Source organism: Cupressus sempervirens, chromosome 3 (assembly GCF_028749045.1).
Source record: "Cupressus sempervirens isolate cs-2001-9-10 chromosome 3, ASM2874904v1, whole genome shotgun sequence".
NCBI lineage: Eukaryota > Viridiplantae > Streptophyta > Pinopsida > Cupressales > Cupressaceae > Cupressus > Cupressus sempervirens.
This window is the reverse complement of record NC_143120.1, coordinates 875,692,338-875,707,181: the sequence shown is the minus strand read 5'-3', so window position 1 is coordinate 875,707,181 and position 14,844 is coordinate 875,692,338. Positions and strand designations below refer to the sequence as shown.

The 14,844-nt window shown below is 36.9% G+C and overlaps 1 protein-coding gene across 1 annotated transcript; it reads right to left on the bottom strand.

The window, feature by feature from the left end:
• Positions 1-12,449: 12,449 nt before the first annotated feature.
• On the bottom strand, positions 12,450-14,201 carry LOC149569583 (Alcohol dehydrogenase transcription factor Myb/SANT-like family protein). The gene is made up of 2 exons (XM_089822265.1): positions 13,625-14,201; positions 12,450-13,175 (listed from the first exon to the last, which is right to left on the bottom strand). The coding sequence occupies exons 1-2, from the start codon at positions 14,119-14,121 to the stop codon at positions 12,614-12,616; spliced, it is 1,059 nt and encodes a 352-aa protein (XP_089678391.1). The 5' UTR covers positions 14,122-14,201; the 3' UTR covers positions 12,450-12,613.
• Between the last annotated feature and the right edge of the window lie 643 nt (positions 14,202-14,844).

Sequence of the window (14,844 nt, the reverse complement as noted above, 5' to 3'; positions counted from 1 at the left end):
GCCTGAGGATCGAAGTGGCCTCTCTACACACTTCCAGAGTGTTTGATTGCACTAATGTCCACCTTTCAATTCTAGACTACTTCTCGCCTATGAGAAGTTCTTAGCTATTGTTATTTCCTTTTCTTAGTTCTTCGGTTGTTTTTCTTTCACGTTCTTTCTACGAACATCGTTTGGTGCTCTCCCTACTAGCATTTTCCCTTTGTACTATTTCTAGTCCCTTAGACCCTCATTGGTTTCTTGTTGGACATTAATAAATTTATCTTATCTATCTATCCTCCCTCTTCATTCCATCCATTGTTATGATCGGTGAACCAAGAGCAAGCTATACACAATTACACATAATCAAGCAATCAAGTAAATCCTCAAGATATTCAAGGCTTTCTTCTTCTTCCTCATCAATAATTAGGGAAACCTACACCATCCATCATCCAAGGATTTGGTATCATGATTTCCTATTTGAGTTTTGTGGAGTTCAAGCTATTGTACAAACACTTATGATCACATCCAAAATGGTATTGTATTATCAAGGTATAAGGTGATTTATGTTTTAGATCTAGCTTTCATATCATCTTTCCTTAAGCTGATTTATGTTTCAGATTCCTAAGCATGGGTTTGACCAAGGGAAACCCCTTTCCACAACTCCTTTCCCTTCTTTTATGTATGGAGAAACAAGTTGTTGAAGTTTCAAATTTAGATATTGAAAGAACATGCACAATTGTAGGTCATCAATTTTTTTTGTAAAATTATGAGAAGTCCGGAACAAGTCAACTTCTCAACTTGTCCCTAAAAAAATTGGCTTGTTCCTAGACTTTTTAGCTAAATTTTGCCAAAGAGTTGCAGGTCCTAGGTTCCCAATCTAAAGTTACAATGCATTATGACATTTTGCAAACAGTCAAATCTACTTTCATAGTACCATTTTTCCTATTTCACTATCAAGGTGTACTTGTTCTTACTTCCTTTCCATTACACTTGCTTTATTAGATCAGATCTATCATTAAACAACCATCTATCAATATCTACTACAAATCAAAAAACCCACAAAACATAGATCTTGCATTAGCACTCATCCTCCTTTTGGTTGTGTTATTAAAATTCATTTGTGGGAGGCTTTGCATTCTAATGTATATAATAGGGCTTGGTGAGTGATCTACATTTTAGTATTGCTCACCATTTTCTATTATACATTTTTGATGAATCCAACTCTTCGTATATAATTTTAATTTTGGTGGTTGTATCCTCCTTGCATGATAGTTCCACTTTGATTTGGTATCTAGATCTACCTTTTATGCATAACATGTATTAGATCTTTTCATGTGTTCCATTATTGCATTTTTATCCATTGCATTCATTTGCTTTTTCTTTACATATAATGAAAAAAGTACAAATGTATTTTCATTTCAAGCATTAAATAGTAATCATTGCAATCCACATAGATCATTTCATTTCTTGTTTATGCACTTGAATAGAAGAAGAATAAGAAGAAAAAAACATATAAATTTATATACTTTGCACATGTCATCATGAATATTTTTTATAGGTTAATCTCATATTATTTTGTTAAGAATTCTCCTTCTTAGGGGGGATTTTAGGGCAAGATAATAATCATTTTCTTAATGATCTCCATATTTGGGATGAGCCATTACAAGATTATGTTGATAACTCTCTTAATATGCATTGCCCAAATAACTATTGAATAATTGGTTGTTTCATTGTTGAACGATGGCCTAAGGAGGAAGAGCCATTTGAATTTTTATTTTTTTTAAAGCTAACACTTGGCAAGCTAATCCATAAAGCCAAATTCCAAGATGTGATTCCATTTACTTTGCTCTTTATCCACAAATGAATTGAATTTGACCATGAGTGAATTAAGATAAGATAAGATAAAATTATTAATGTCCACAAAAAACCAAAACGGTTTATGAGACTGAGCATACAAACAAAAGAGCCAACCAAGCAAAGGCACCAAACAATGATTGAAAAGGAATAAAGCAACAAGAAGAAAGAAAGACAAGGTAAGGACTAAGGGTCCTTCATTGTCACAAAGAAATCCATAATAGAGAAGTACATCCATGGATTATCCATAGTCTTTGGATGTCGTGAAGAACCCCTATAGGACTGATGTTGCCTGTAGAGACTGGTACAATGTCTAACAGATCTGGAATGTGAAGTAGTGGAAGGCCTTTTCAAACCACGCGGAGGAGACAAGGGAGAGAAAAAGGTGGTAATGAGCTAATCAGAAGTTTGTCTCTAATGAAAGGACTGCGGGTTATTCTCTTGAAGATGGGTGGCCTCTTGAAGATAAAGTGCTAAACATCGTTGATCAATATAACTAAAGAACATCAGGAGAGAAGAACAGTCTCTAAAAAGGCAATAGAATCTCCCTCTGATCTCATAGTAATGAGGACAACACAATATGAAGTGAGTCTCGGTCTCAACCTCCATCAGAGTGCATAACTGGCATAATCGATCAACCTGATCCATATGGTGATCAGTCTGAGCCCTGAGACGATGAGAACCAACCCTAAAAGATCCCAAAGAGAACCGTAATGCATGATTCCAACGTCGGTAAAGATAGGCAGGGTGAACAACAATACCATCCTGAATAACAAGAAAATGCTCAGCATAGAAGGCCATCTTAGGTCGCAAACCACCCAGGGGGTGACACCAAGTAGTGGTAATATACTGTCTATAGATATCTTCTCTGACATGCTCATTCAACTCCTAACGAGACGGAAGAAGATGAGTTGGGGCATCCAGCGAAAACTGATAGGGAGGAAGACGATCAATCTCAATCCCGATTGAACCCAACAAAGAGGTGGCCTGAGCGTACTAGCATCTTGATCTAGCAGAAGTGTCAGATCTCATAATCTCCATCGAAAGACAATATGCCAAAAAAGAGTATCTATGTCGGTTAGCACCTGTCTCCATAAAACCACAAAGCCGATAAAGAAACCAAATCAAGTCAAAAATAATGGCAAGTTTGAGAGGATGAGCACCAAACTCCGCTAAAACAATGTTGTGAGGGGTGAATCTGTGACACCTAATGATACGATGCAAATACAGTGTCTGGACCCACTCAATAGAAGCCCAATCAGAAGCAATAAGAGAAGGTCCCCAAACCATAGAACCATAGAGGACTGTCGGATGAACCAAGGAGTCAAAAATGGACAGCTTGGACAAAATATCCTGAAAATGATGCTTGAAGCATTGTCTCTCCAGCAAAGCCAAGGAGCCCATACCCTTACTGACTCTAGACTGAATAGCAAGTCTCAAACTAAAACGTGGTCTTGAGAACTTCACACCAAGATACATGTAAGAGGGAGTAATATCAACCTCCTTCCCCTAGAAGAAGAAATGGAGATGAGAGGTCTTTAAACCGTTAAAGACCATAACCTGTGTCTTAGATAAATTGACCACAAGCTGTCGCTGAGTACAGAAAGAAGCAAGACTATCAAGGAGTCTCTATAAGCTATCGAGAGAAGAGGCCAAGAGAACGACATCATCAGCAAAGAGGAGAATACAGATCAGAACCTGATGTAAATAACACCCATCTCTTGGTTGAGAGAATTTCATAAGGAAATCCTCCAACTCATCAATATACAAGCCAAACAGTGTAGGGGAAAGAGGACAACCCTACTTCACGCCAACCCTGCTTCACGCCAATGGTGCTCTGAATCGAATCAGAAAAGCCCTCTAGAGTTCTGAGCCTACCAGTAACCTTTTCATAAAGTCTCAAAATAGCAGTCTGTAACATATCTAAAATCCCAATCTCTTGAAGTTGCTGAAATAAAGCCAACCTATGAACATAATCAAAAGCCTTATGGAAGTCCACAAAACAACAATAGACCTTCTAAGAGCGGTGTCTAGCCTCCTCAATGATAGCCCACAGTGTAAAAACATGATCCATAGTCTGGTAGTTTGCCCGAAAGCCAGCTTGACCTCTCGCCCTACATCCCCGTCTATCAAGCTCACTGGATAACATGGTGTTCAGAGCAATGGCATAAAGTTTGGCAAAAGTATAACCAATCATAATAGTTCTATAATTTTCTGGATCAAAAACAGGCCCAGACTTGTGAATAGGGTAAACAACATGTCTAGACCAGGAATCAGGAAACCCAGTGCAAACCACTCTATTAAAGAGTGTAGGAAGGTAAGATCCAAGAACTGAAGCACCAAGTTTGAAAAGTTCTGCCTGAAAACCCTCTTCATTAGCTGCTCTGCTGCATCTCAAAGATCTGATGGCCTCCCTAATGCTAGAATAGGTGAACAAATGGCAATGGGGAGGTGGAGTGGAGTAGAGAGGAGGCTACCCAGGAATGTCATAAAGCGTCATAATATGGGAGGTCAGAGAACGATAGTCGAGAGTGGAGGATGGGGGGGGGGGGGGGGGGGGAGCAACGAGGGAAAAGGGTACACCAGAAGATCTGGGGATTCTGGATAAGCATGGAGCAAAGGGTTCTGCACTAAAAAGAGGCAAATGAACGTTTCTTATGATGAAGAAAACACAGATAAGAAATGCGCAGATGGGTAAAGGCAGGAGATTGAGCCTCAAAGGCAACACGAACAGAGCGATGGAAAGCTTTGCAGTCAGCATCAAACCATTTATTCATAGGACAGGTATTCCGACGGTTAGTTGTAAGAGAGAGAGGGGAATGGTGGGGAATAGAAAGGAGAGCAGAATCCCATATGGCAGAGGCAAGCGAATCAAACATGTCTGAGGCAGCCAACGAGTCATCAAAACTAGTGGGTGACAAAAGACGCCTAAGGTGATAAGTAAAGAGCTCACCATCACTCTCAGGGTAATGGAAGTGAGTAGGTAGGGAGACGGTACTAGTCAGGTAGAGCAAGGGCAGGGAAGGATGGGGTGAAACACAAATAGAAATGCTAAGAAGAGCATGATCGGCTAGCGGAAGACACGAAATGGTGAAACTGTGAATGAAAGAAATGAAAGGAGAGGAAATGACATAGTCAACAACACTCGCACCACCACAGTGCGGCCAGCAGGTAAAGAGGTCCGATCTAGGAAGGAAGGATAAACCATTCAGGATCAACAACCCAGAAGACTCACAAAGCTGGAGGAGGTGGCGACCATAAACAGAGAAAGGCCCAAGAACATCCTCTGAAGCACATTGCAAGCCCATAGTAGTCGGATCTAACTCAGAAATGCAGTTCGAATCAGAGCCACGATCATGTAAAGGGATCTGACGATCCTTGGTATGAGCATTGAAATCACCAAGAATAACAATATCTCCTAAAGCCTCAAACTGCGAAATACTCTCCTGGAGGTCAAAATAGGGATCACCATCCTCTGGGTCATGAATAGCTAGGGAGAAGAGGTCAGAGGAAAATAACAAACAGCAATAAAAATATCTCTCTGTCTATATTTCCACCAACCAATCCAGACCCACATAAATCTGACAAAGGCATCAGACTAAACAACTGACGTAACCCTAAAAATATCATCTCGAACCAAACAAGCAACACCCCTAGACCCACAGACCCCACCAGACATCCAAACCTCATCCCTACACACTAACAACCACTGATAACCATGATAACCTGGAAGAGGACGCATAGGGCTCTCGTGAGTCTCAGTAACGGCCAAAATATCTGAAGACCCCACCACATCCTGAAAAAGACCAGGTAATGACCATAAAGAGCCATTACTATTCCAGCAGTTGACAAGAAGAGAAGAAGATCTCTTCTTGTCAGACTACTGTCGGAACCATCACGCCGATTAAGCTCATCCATTTATATGCTAGATAAGGTATCTAATTGCACTTCCATCACATCCAAGGTTTTAATGTATTGGTTCAAAGTGCTTTCCCACTTGTTTTCTAGCTTGTGAAAATTGTTTATGTAGATCACCGTGTCATCTAGTTGGCCTCCCTAGATAGCTTTCACTTCTTTGAAATGCATTTTTTCACAGTGTCCTTCAATTGTTCCAAGTGCAACCCATTTGCATTACTTCTGTTAGGTTGCTAAACAATCTTTTCTTATATTGAATAATGTTAAATTGTTTGAGATCGATGTCCCTAATCTTCTTCCATTTAGACGACATCTAAAATTTAGAATAGAACCCCTTAAGTGCCTCCTTAACTTGTTATTTCCTTACTATAGCTCCAAATTTCTTGGCTCAGACATACTAACTGTATGAAATTAATTATTAGTGACATTTAGACTTTGCAAAAACATTTAAAGAAGATGAATACAATCTTACATTGATTTTTATTGATGAATTCTCAACATTTTAACCTTCAAAAAATAGAAAGATCAAGTTAACACAAGAAATTCCATGAAATTTGTAAACATTTCTAAAAATTTGATTTCAAAAACCCAAGTACTACCCTCTTTGTGTGAAATCAAAGCAAAATATGTGATTTAGAACTTTATTACCATTACAAGCTTAAAGGAGTGTTTAAAAAATCAAAATTTTGTAAGTTGTCGATGAGTCTAATCTTGAAAAACTTTGTTTTTCCCTTCTATGATTTTGAAATAATTATTTCTTCTTTCCTATTGCAATTTTAAGTTGAGAATTCCTTACTCCTACTAACCTACAAGATGACTTGTGTTGAAATGAATTTCAATCTCTATTGATATCCTTTTATAAAAGATGAGTGCTTTCCTTGTAAGGATCAACTTCTTGTTTTTATTTTCCTTTTGCTAATTTTTTTTAATTCTCTCCTAATAAGTAACTCATCTTTGATTTTATCTAGTTGATTTCCCCGATGATTGATGTGTTTGTGAAAGCAAAATGCTGATTTGTAATTAAAGCAAAAAACTCAAAACTTGTCCAAACTTTTCAAGGTAAAACAAAGTGAGACTTGATTTTGCTTCTCTTCATTTACATTCCATCTTTCTTGTATTCACTTTCAAAACCTCATGTTTTAAGCATTTGTTGAGGAAATCATCTCTTGGTACCTCTTCAATTTCTTGCATCAGTTTTTTGTACTTGTTTTCAAAAACTTGTTGAGGATGTCACTTCTTCCTTAACATATTCATTTGACTAGTTGACCAATTCAAAATTCCTTTAAGGAAACTAGTTTTAGGTATTTTATCCATTTGCTTGGCCTCGAATATTGTGTTTCTTCGCAAGAAGTAGTTTCCATTTTTTGTTTTAAACAACTTTCTAAAAATAGACATTTCTCAAATTGACCTAGAAATGCTATTTCTAAAAAATAGAAAAGTAAAAAAAACACTTTGTAAAAAAATTTCTAAAAATAGAAAGTTGTCAAAATTCATCCCAAAAAATTACATTCTTGCTCCCTTGATCCATTTGAATGCATTTGTAACATCAAAATATTCATCCAACAAGTTAGAACTAAATTGAAAACAAACTCTTGGCCATAGCATTGTGAGGGTGCCTTGTCCACTCTTCTTAGTTGAAATATTTAGTATTGTGTTCACAACATCCTTGGACCTAATTAAGAACCCATGACTTGATCCATTTGTAGAGGAAAGGGGCTTGAGACCATCACTAGGACCTCTAAAACATTGATCTAAAAAAGCTATGAGTCTCTATTTGTTATGACGCAATGTGTGAAAGCATCACAACATTATCCAATACATTATCAATAGGGAGATATGCAAGGATAAGGTCAATAGGAAATTCTTGCTAAGGCAAAGCAAGTATCTCTAGAGAATAGCACAAGACAATAAACCAATAAATTCACCCCTATCAATTGACACAAAGCTAAGTATAGAGCAATGTAAATTTGAGAAAAAATCGGAGGACATAGGAAAGTTTTCTCATTGTAGTATGATAGGAAACTTCATGTATGCTATGGTCTACACTAGACATAACCCAAGCATTGGGAGTTCAAAGCAATTTCAAGGAAAAACCAATTAAATAGAGCTTGATACATGTGAAGAGGGTGTTAACTACTTCAAAAGGCACTCCAGGTTATTTCTTGATGTATTATCGTATTAACAATGTGGGCCAAGTTGTTGTCCCTTTTGTTGTTGACTCTGTCGAGAACACTATTGCTGGTGCTTCTATTGTTGCAGGGGTTTTGGGGGTTAGTGGGGATTTGTAGAAAGCTGTAGGGAAGGTGGAGGATGGTTGGACTTCAATTGAAGGACAAAAAGGCAAAACCTCCAAACCTTCTTTTGATATGTCTTTACATTCTCAAAAGGCTGGACCAAAATGTAAATCTTGATGGTTTATGGACTCTTGGGTTTTTTGCCCTCTTGTTGCAAGTGGTTTTCCACAATTGTTTTAAGATTCTCATTGTTATATCTTTCTAGTCCCTTTGTACAAGGTTCCATGTCCTTTCAAAACTTGTTTTTACTTAATCAAAACAATGTGGGCCGAGTGTTGAGTGGCTAGGGATTGGTTTTGTGTATAAGGATTTGTCAATCTAGATTAGGTTGGACATCTCAATAACAAAGGATCTAAAGCACATATGTGTTTTTTTGCTTGGGGGTGTAGTAAGTTGGATGAACAAATGCAACAAATGGTTGTCATATCTACATTCATAGCAAGATATATGTCTATGGCACATCTTATTAAGGAAGCCACGAGGTTGAAGTGGTTAAGTTGCTACATTGGTAATGTGAATATAACAATGGTGAAATGTGATTCATAGAGTGCAATTTACCTACTTCAAGAACTTGTTTAACATTCCATAACCAAGCATATCAATGTGTGCTACCATTTTGTAGGGAAATAGTTGAGTGCATGATGAAAGTCTACATGGAGAAAAATAATACCAAAGAGAGCACTAAAAATTCTCTAACAAAATCTATAATTATTACGAAGTTTAGGATAAGATGGTCTTATATCACTCTTGACTATGAGGATAATTTCTTGGGTTGAATATTGCACTCTCACCTACAATAAATATCAAGTGGGAGAATGTTAGGACTTAGGAAAACAAAGATTTTCAAAATCCTTGTAGAAAGAGTTTGTCTATTAACTTGATTATGGTAATATGCAGTGAAATTATAATATGAAATGTAGTAGGCATAATGATTTGCAAATGATAATGATGGTGTAGCTTTCATGTTGCATCATATATGTTGGTTCAATGTGCTGATGTTGGTTTGGCAAGTACAATGCATTTCAAGAAAAACTCACAAATAACATATATTTAATGTTTATGAGCACATTAATGAGCCAATGGCTATGGGGCAACTTATATGCACTCATAGCCAGTGTTAGTAGTGTAAGTCTATAACATTTTCATTGCAATATGGAGCATATAAGTTGCACCGTGGACAGCGACCATTAACAATGGTGTCAAATATATGCGGCATAATCTAAAAGTACTATAATTTCTTAGAAGATGGAATTGTAAATCACAAGCAATTAGGAGTAATGTTATGTTGGTATGAGCTACCATGAGCAAAGATATAGATACATGTATAATGGCAATGTTAAGAATGTAACTATTGATTTATAGTGGAATTAACAAGGTTATCCACGTTGGACATCACACTTTCTGTTTTATACGATATGTTCGTATCATGTATGGTCAGATTATGGTTGCAAAACTCTTGGTATTCCAGAAGTTGGTCGGACAATCAGACAGTTGATAATCCCACTAATATGTATACATATCATCTTGTATGGATGTCTAGAGATTACTCACTTGGTTCTACAGATTGTTGAACAGTGTTCACATGCATATACTAGAACAATTGCAGACGGGTATGTTCTAAATTGAAGCCTCAAAAAGGTTCTACAGACCTTGTTACTATTGAATCTATCTTAATTCAAAATAATGTAAATGCAAGAATCTTTTGGTGGTGGATCTTCTGCCAAAGGATCCCCACATAGATCTTTAAATCTTGTGTGAATCCTGAGGATGCATATTATTCTATTTACTTTTGTACATGTTGCATAGATTGTGTGAGTGCTATGGACCATTTTCTGCATACGTTATCTTAAATTTTCATCATTCCAGTCTATTGATCAGCAATAACAGGGGTTGAAAGTCCCAACATTATCAATTAAATGCAAAAAAATTATGAGGAATTGACTGTTTACTTACAACACGCCAATTGGGGAATGAATTGCCATCAATTTGGGATCTTCTCAACTATAGATTATAAAGCAGAGTTGGGAAAGAATGAAGAAGATCCTTCTGAATATTACCAACAACCCATTTTCTTGTCTATGCTTGAAATTGTCTTTCAGCAACTATATTTGAGAAATGAAACCCTTTAAGCATGGATATTAATCCTCGTGAGAATGAAAACTCTCAGGGTATAGCGCAAATTCTGAAGTGTTAATAGGATCTTCAGCAGTGTGCAGTTTGAATACTCAAATATACAATTAGTCGTATCTGTTCATTAGATTAGCATTCAAAAGTATGCTTACTGATGGTGCTGTAATTATATAATTATTACTGAGGTATTTGTCCTCATATAGAGATTATTACAGCACTATCAGAATTTTCTATATTTGTAGTTTGAGCATTTTCATGAGGGGTATTTCATGCTTTTTCCACTACCTTCTATCTCCTCTTCTTACCAGGCATTGATCAATATCCTCAAACATATTCAGGGGATGAAAAAAGATTCTCAATGGCTTTCAGCTATAAAACACCTTCTCCCTCGGTATCTCTTGTGGGTTACCTGGAAGGCTACGAACTTTGTTACTTTTAATTTTCTAGGGATCAAAGTTCCCCATCGTGGGCCACTGTTGGCACAATACAGTCTCCGCTAAAGGAGATAGCTAATTGAAGCCATAACTCTCCCAAGGGAAAAAGCCTAAGACAAATGTTCCACCTCAAGATAGCTAATTGAAGCCATAAATCTCCAAAGGGAAGAAGCCTACGACAGGTGTTCCACCTTGTGATAGCTAATTGAAGCCATAAATCTCCCAAGAGAAAGAGCATAAGACAGGTGTTCCACCTCCTTTAAGCCCTGGTTTCACTCTGTTCTTTAATGGTGGCATCTTAAAAGAACCCGGGATTGGCTAGGGGAGGGGGAATCCTGCTGTTCAACGATAAAACTAATTATCAATGCAATGACCAGGGCTAATTACAGACCAATCAACATTGCTCACATTGTCAAAAGCATCTAAATCCTTACTAATCAATTTTCTTGAGAAAATATCAGCATATCCAAAAGAGTCGGAACAAAAAGGCTGAAAGGATGGAAAACATTAGAAATTGTTTACATGCTAATTTTCTTCACATTTGTTGTAGCTCTATTGCATAATAGGGTTGTGTTTGTTCTGTTCGTTGTTTTTCTCATATATCAGGATCAGAAATGGCATAGGTCTACTGTCAATTCCCATTTTGGTATTACTGCTGCTCAAATGGTTTTGAGATATCTTTGTGCTAAAAGCCAGCCTCAAACTGGGTTATTTAACCTTTATGACCGAGATATTTGCACGACTAACAATTTTTCTGATGATCTTCATCTGTTTTGCCTTCACACTCAACTCTAAAAGTCTTCAGACTTTGGATTCTGGTCTGTTTTATTTAGTCTCTTTGTGCATAATAAAACATTTTTTTTAAAGGTTGGTTCTAGAAATTAGCCTATTTATTAAATTATCCAATTTTTTAAAAATCATTCATGTTGTCTACCTCAGTTTTATACAGCACTGTCTTTTTGCTGAGGTTTTTGTAGATGAACACTAAAATGCCTCAAGTGAAAACATACATAGGATAAAAGAGAAAAAATTAAAGTCAACTCAAACAACTAAAACCTTAATAGAAAACAAGTTCCGCCACCAGCATCATATTTGTTGGTTCACTTCTATCAATTGCATCTACTACAGCTCCATCAACTGTTAAACCTGACAAAGCTCCAACTCTTTCAAGCTTTATCAACTGTTCCAGATTAGCCAACTCTTTCAAGCTTTATCAACTGCTTTAGGTTGGTATGGTTGTATATATTTTTTAAACTAAAAAAGATAATGTAAAGAATCTAGATTCATATGGATCTCATGTTTTGTAGTACACTCTGGTCATGCATACATACACATCTCTGAACAAAGGTTATATAATCACAGGACAATGAAAATCCATTGATGAGCTTGACCAATAAGGCAATAGAGCAGAAGTATTTGCATGCAGATTAAAAAGAGATTATCAAGGGCCAAGAACTAGCAATAAAATGCTTAAACATGGCCAAGGTCCAATTCCTTTTTTTTGGCATAAAGATCATTCATTACGAATAGCACAAAAGATCGTTTTTTGAGGCTAAACCGACTAGAATGTTAATATTATGAATTACATTGCACCACAAGTTGTGGAGTACAAAAATGAGGACTAGGAACCCTTAGAACAAAAAGCTCACAATATGGAGATGGCCCGATTCAGAAATTGGAGTGCTCAGCATAGATTTCTTAAAGCAAAAAATGAAACATATAAATTTACAAGATACTGCATTTGAAACAGCTACCAGTCAGAAAATTTGGAAGCTACTAATAGCAGAATTGAAAACTTAAGAAAAATTGCAGAATGCTAAGGTCTAGTGTCAAAAACTTCATAAACTCTTGAAAAATGGCTGGGTACCAGCCACAGGAAAAATAATTAATGCTTAAGTATCTTTACAAACAGATTTCCAGCCCATTATATAAGATTATACAATTTAGAAATGAATGCAGTAGCAATAGAGACAAAAGAAGCAACAACTTTAACTACATACGAATTCATCAACTGCTCATATTTGTCACGGATGCATCGATATCATCATTCCCTTGCCGAATCTTTTCCAATGCCACCTTAGCCTGCTCCAAAATTTGAGTCTTCTGCATCTCAAGATCCCTATCGATCTCCATCCTCATCTTCTCCAAATCCAACATCTGCTGCTTCTTATTATTTTCAATTCTCTCATAAATCTCCCCAAAAGTCCTAATAGAGTCTGCCAGCACCCTAAAAGAATCCTCCCTGTCATCACCATCTTTACACCGCTTCGACCTTCGATCGCCTTCTTCATCATCATAGTCATTGTAGTCATATTCGGCATCATCATCCTCAGTAGGACTATCCCTAACCTCATCAAATGCAGTTTGATTTAAATAAACCCTGGGATTCAAAAATACAAATTCTCCGGCATCGACTCCACAGGGTAGCCCCACCTGCCAAGAAGAAGAACTTAGAATGGCATCCATATGCCTGAAATACACCCACTTGGAAATAAACGCCCCTGAAGTAGCAGCAGAGGCATTCTGCTTCCGCTTCTCCTTTTTATACTTCTTCTTCAATTTCTCCAACCTATTCCGTGATAAAGCAATAATACAAATAAGACATCAGAATTTTATGCACTGAAGGTGGCATTAAATCATACACTGAATCCTTCCAGATCAAATATATGCAACATACGTATATTTTATGCTAATTCCGTAATGCATTAAAAAACCCTATGTACATTTTCAATGAAAACTTAAATTCCCCAAAAGAAAAGTGTATATTTTCAATGAGCAAAATTAAATTGGAAAAGAAGCAAAATTCAATCCATTGTGGTTTTTAAAAACCGGTATCCAATCCATTCCCTTTTTAAACTTATATTTCATTAAATACCATCCAAGATCCAGTCAAAAACACTAGTTAATGTACAAGTAGTGGCGCATACAAATTTGTAACCTAGCAAAGCATACATTTTGAGAAACCCCATGAAAAAATAAGTGATTGAGAAAAAAAATCTCATAAGAAAATAGCTTAACCTATTTCTGCACTGGACATCTGTCTTATGAGTCTTTGAACCAACAGAAACCCTATGTGAAATTTCAACCCACTGTTCCAATTTCAGGCTCGTTTTGCCCTGCTGTAGAAACTTCTCGGCCCACGTATCGAGCAGTATAAAGGTAGCGGCTTCAGACCAGTCATCCCCGAAACCCTTTGGCTGGTACTCGGGTTTGGGAAAAACAATTGGTGACGCGTTTCGAACACCGAACCTATCGAAAACCATTTTCCCGTCGAATTCTTTGGGCTGCTGGGGTCTTGGAAAACCGTTTTCCGATCCGTCATCATCCCCTTCTTCCCCAAAATCGTTATCATCTTGTTCTTCGTCGTCATCTTCGTCTGTGAAAACAGGGGCAACATCGTGGTGCGTCCTGAGAGGGAGTTTAGGTCGATGGTAGGGATTATTGGCGGTATTGTAAGGAGAATGGTGGTATTGAACTGCGGATGGATAGCGGCCATCATCGTCTGTATCTTCCATCTTCTCTATTCAATTGTGTTGTCGAGCTCTTCCTGCGGGTTTCCTTTACCAAAAATTTCAGTTTTGGAAAAGTTCTATATGGGAATATCATGAGTAAAGGCCTATTTCTTCTTGAATGTTTCGTCTTTTGGAAAAGTTCTATATAGGAATATCATGAGTAAAGGCCTATTTCTTCTTGAATGTCTAGTCTTATGCTGGTCTCTTTGCTTAAGAATCTTTGCCTCATTCAATGTTGGGGATCTTGTATTAAAAAATAGTTCTAGATTATATAGAATTTGCGTTTAAATTTTTAAATCTTGCAATATGATTGGTTAAATTAATTGAGAAATGAAATTCAATGGATACAATAGTATCATGCCTTTGCCACGAACTAATAAGACTTGATTCCTCGTGAGCTCTTTGTATGATATTTAACATCACTAGTAGACTAAGAGCTCTTTGAGATAAAGGTATTTTACTACGAAATATCTTCAAATTAAGTCTAACACACACTTGCACCCAAAACATGTGCAATGGTTATATCGATAGTAAGATATACACATTTAACAATATTTTCTATTTCTTATGGTCTCTTTCATTTTGATTACAGATCATGTAGTGCAATCCAAAATGTTGGTGATAAGAAAAATTCTAGACACAATCAAATCTAGAAGCTTTGCAACATTCATATGAATTGTAGAATTCTAATAGCTTTGAACTTAAACTGCATTTTAATCTGATAGA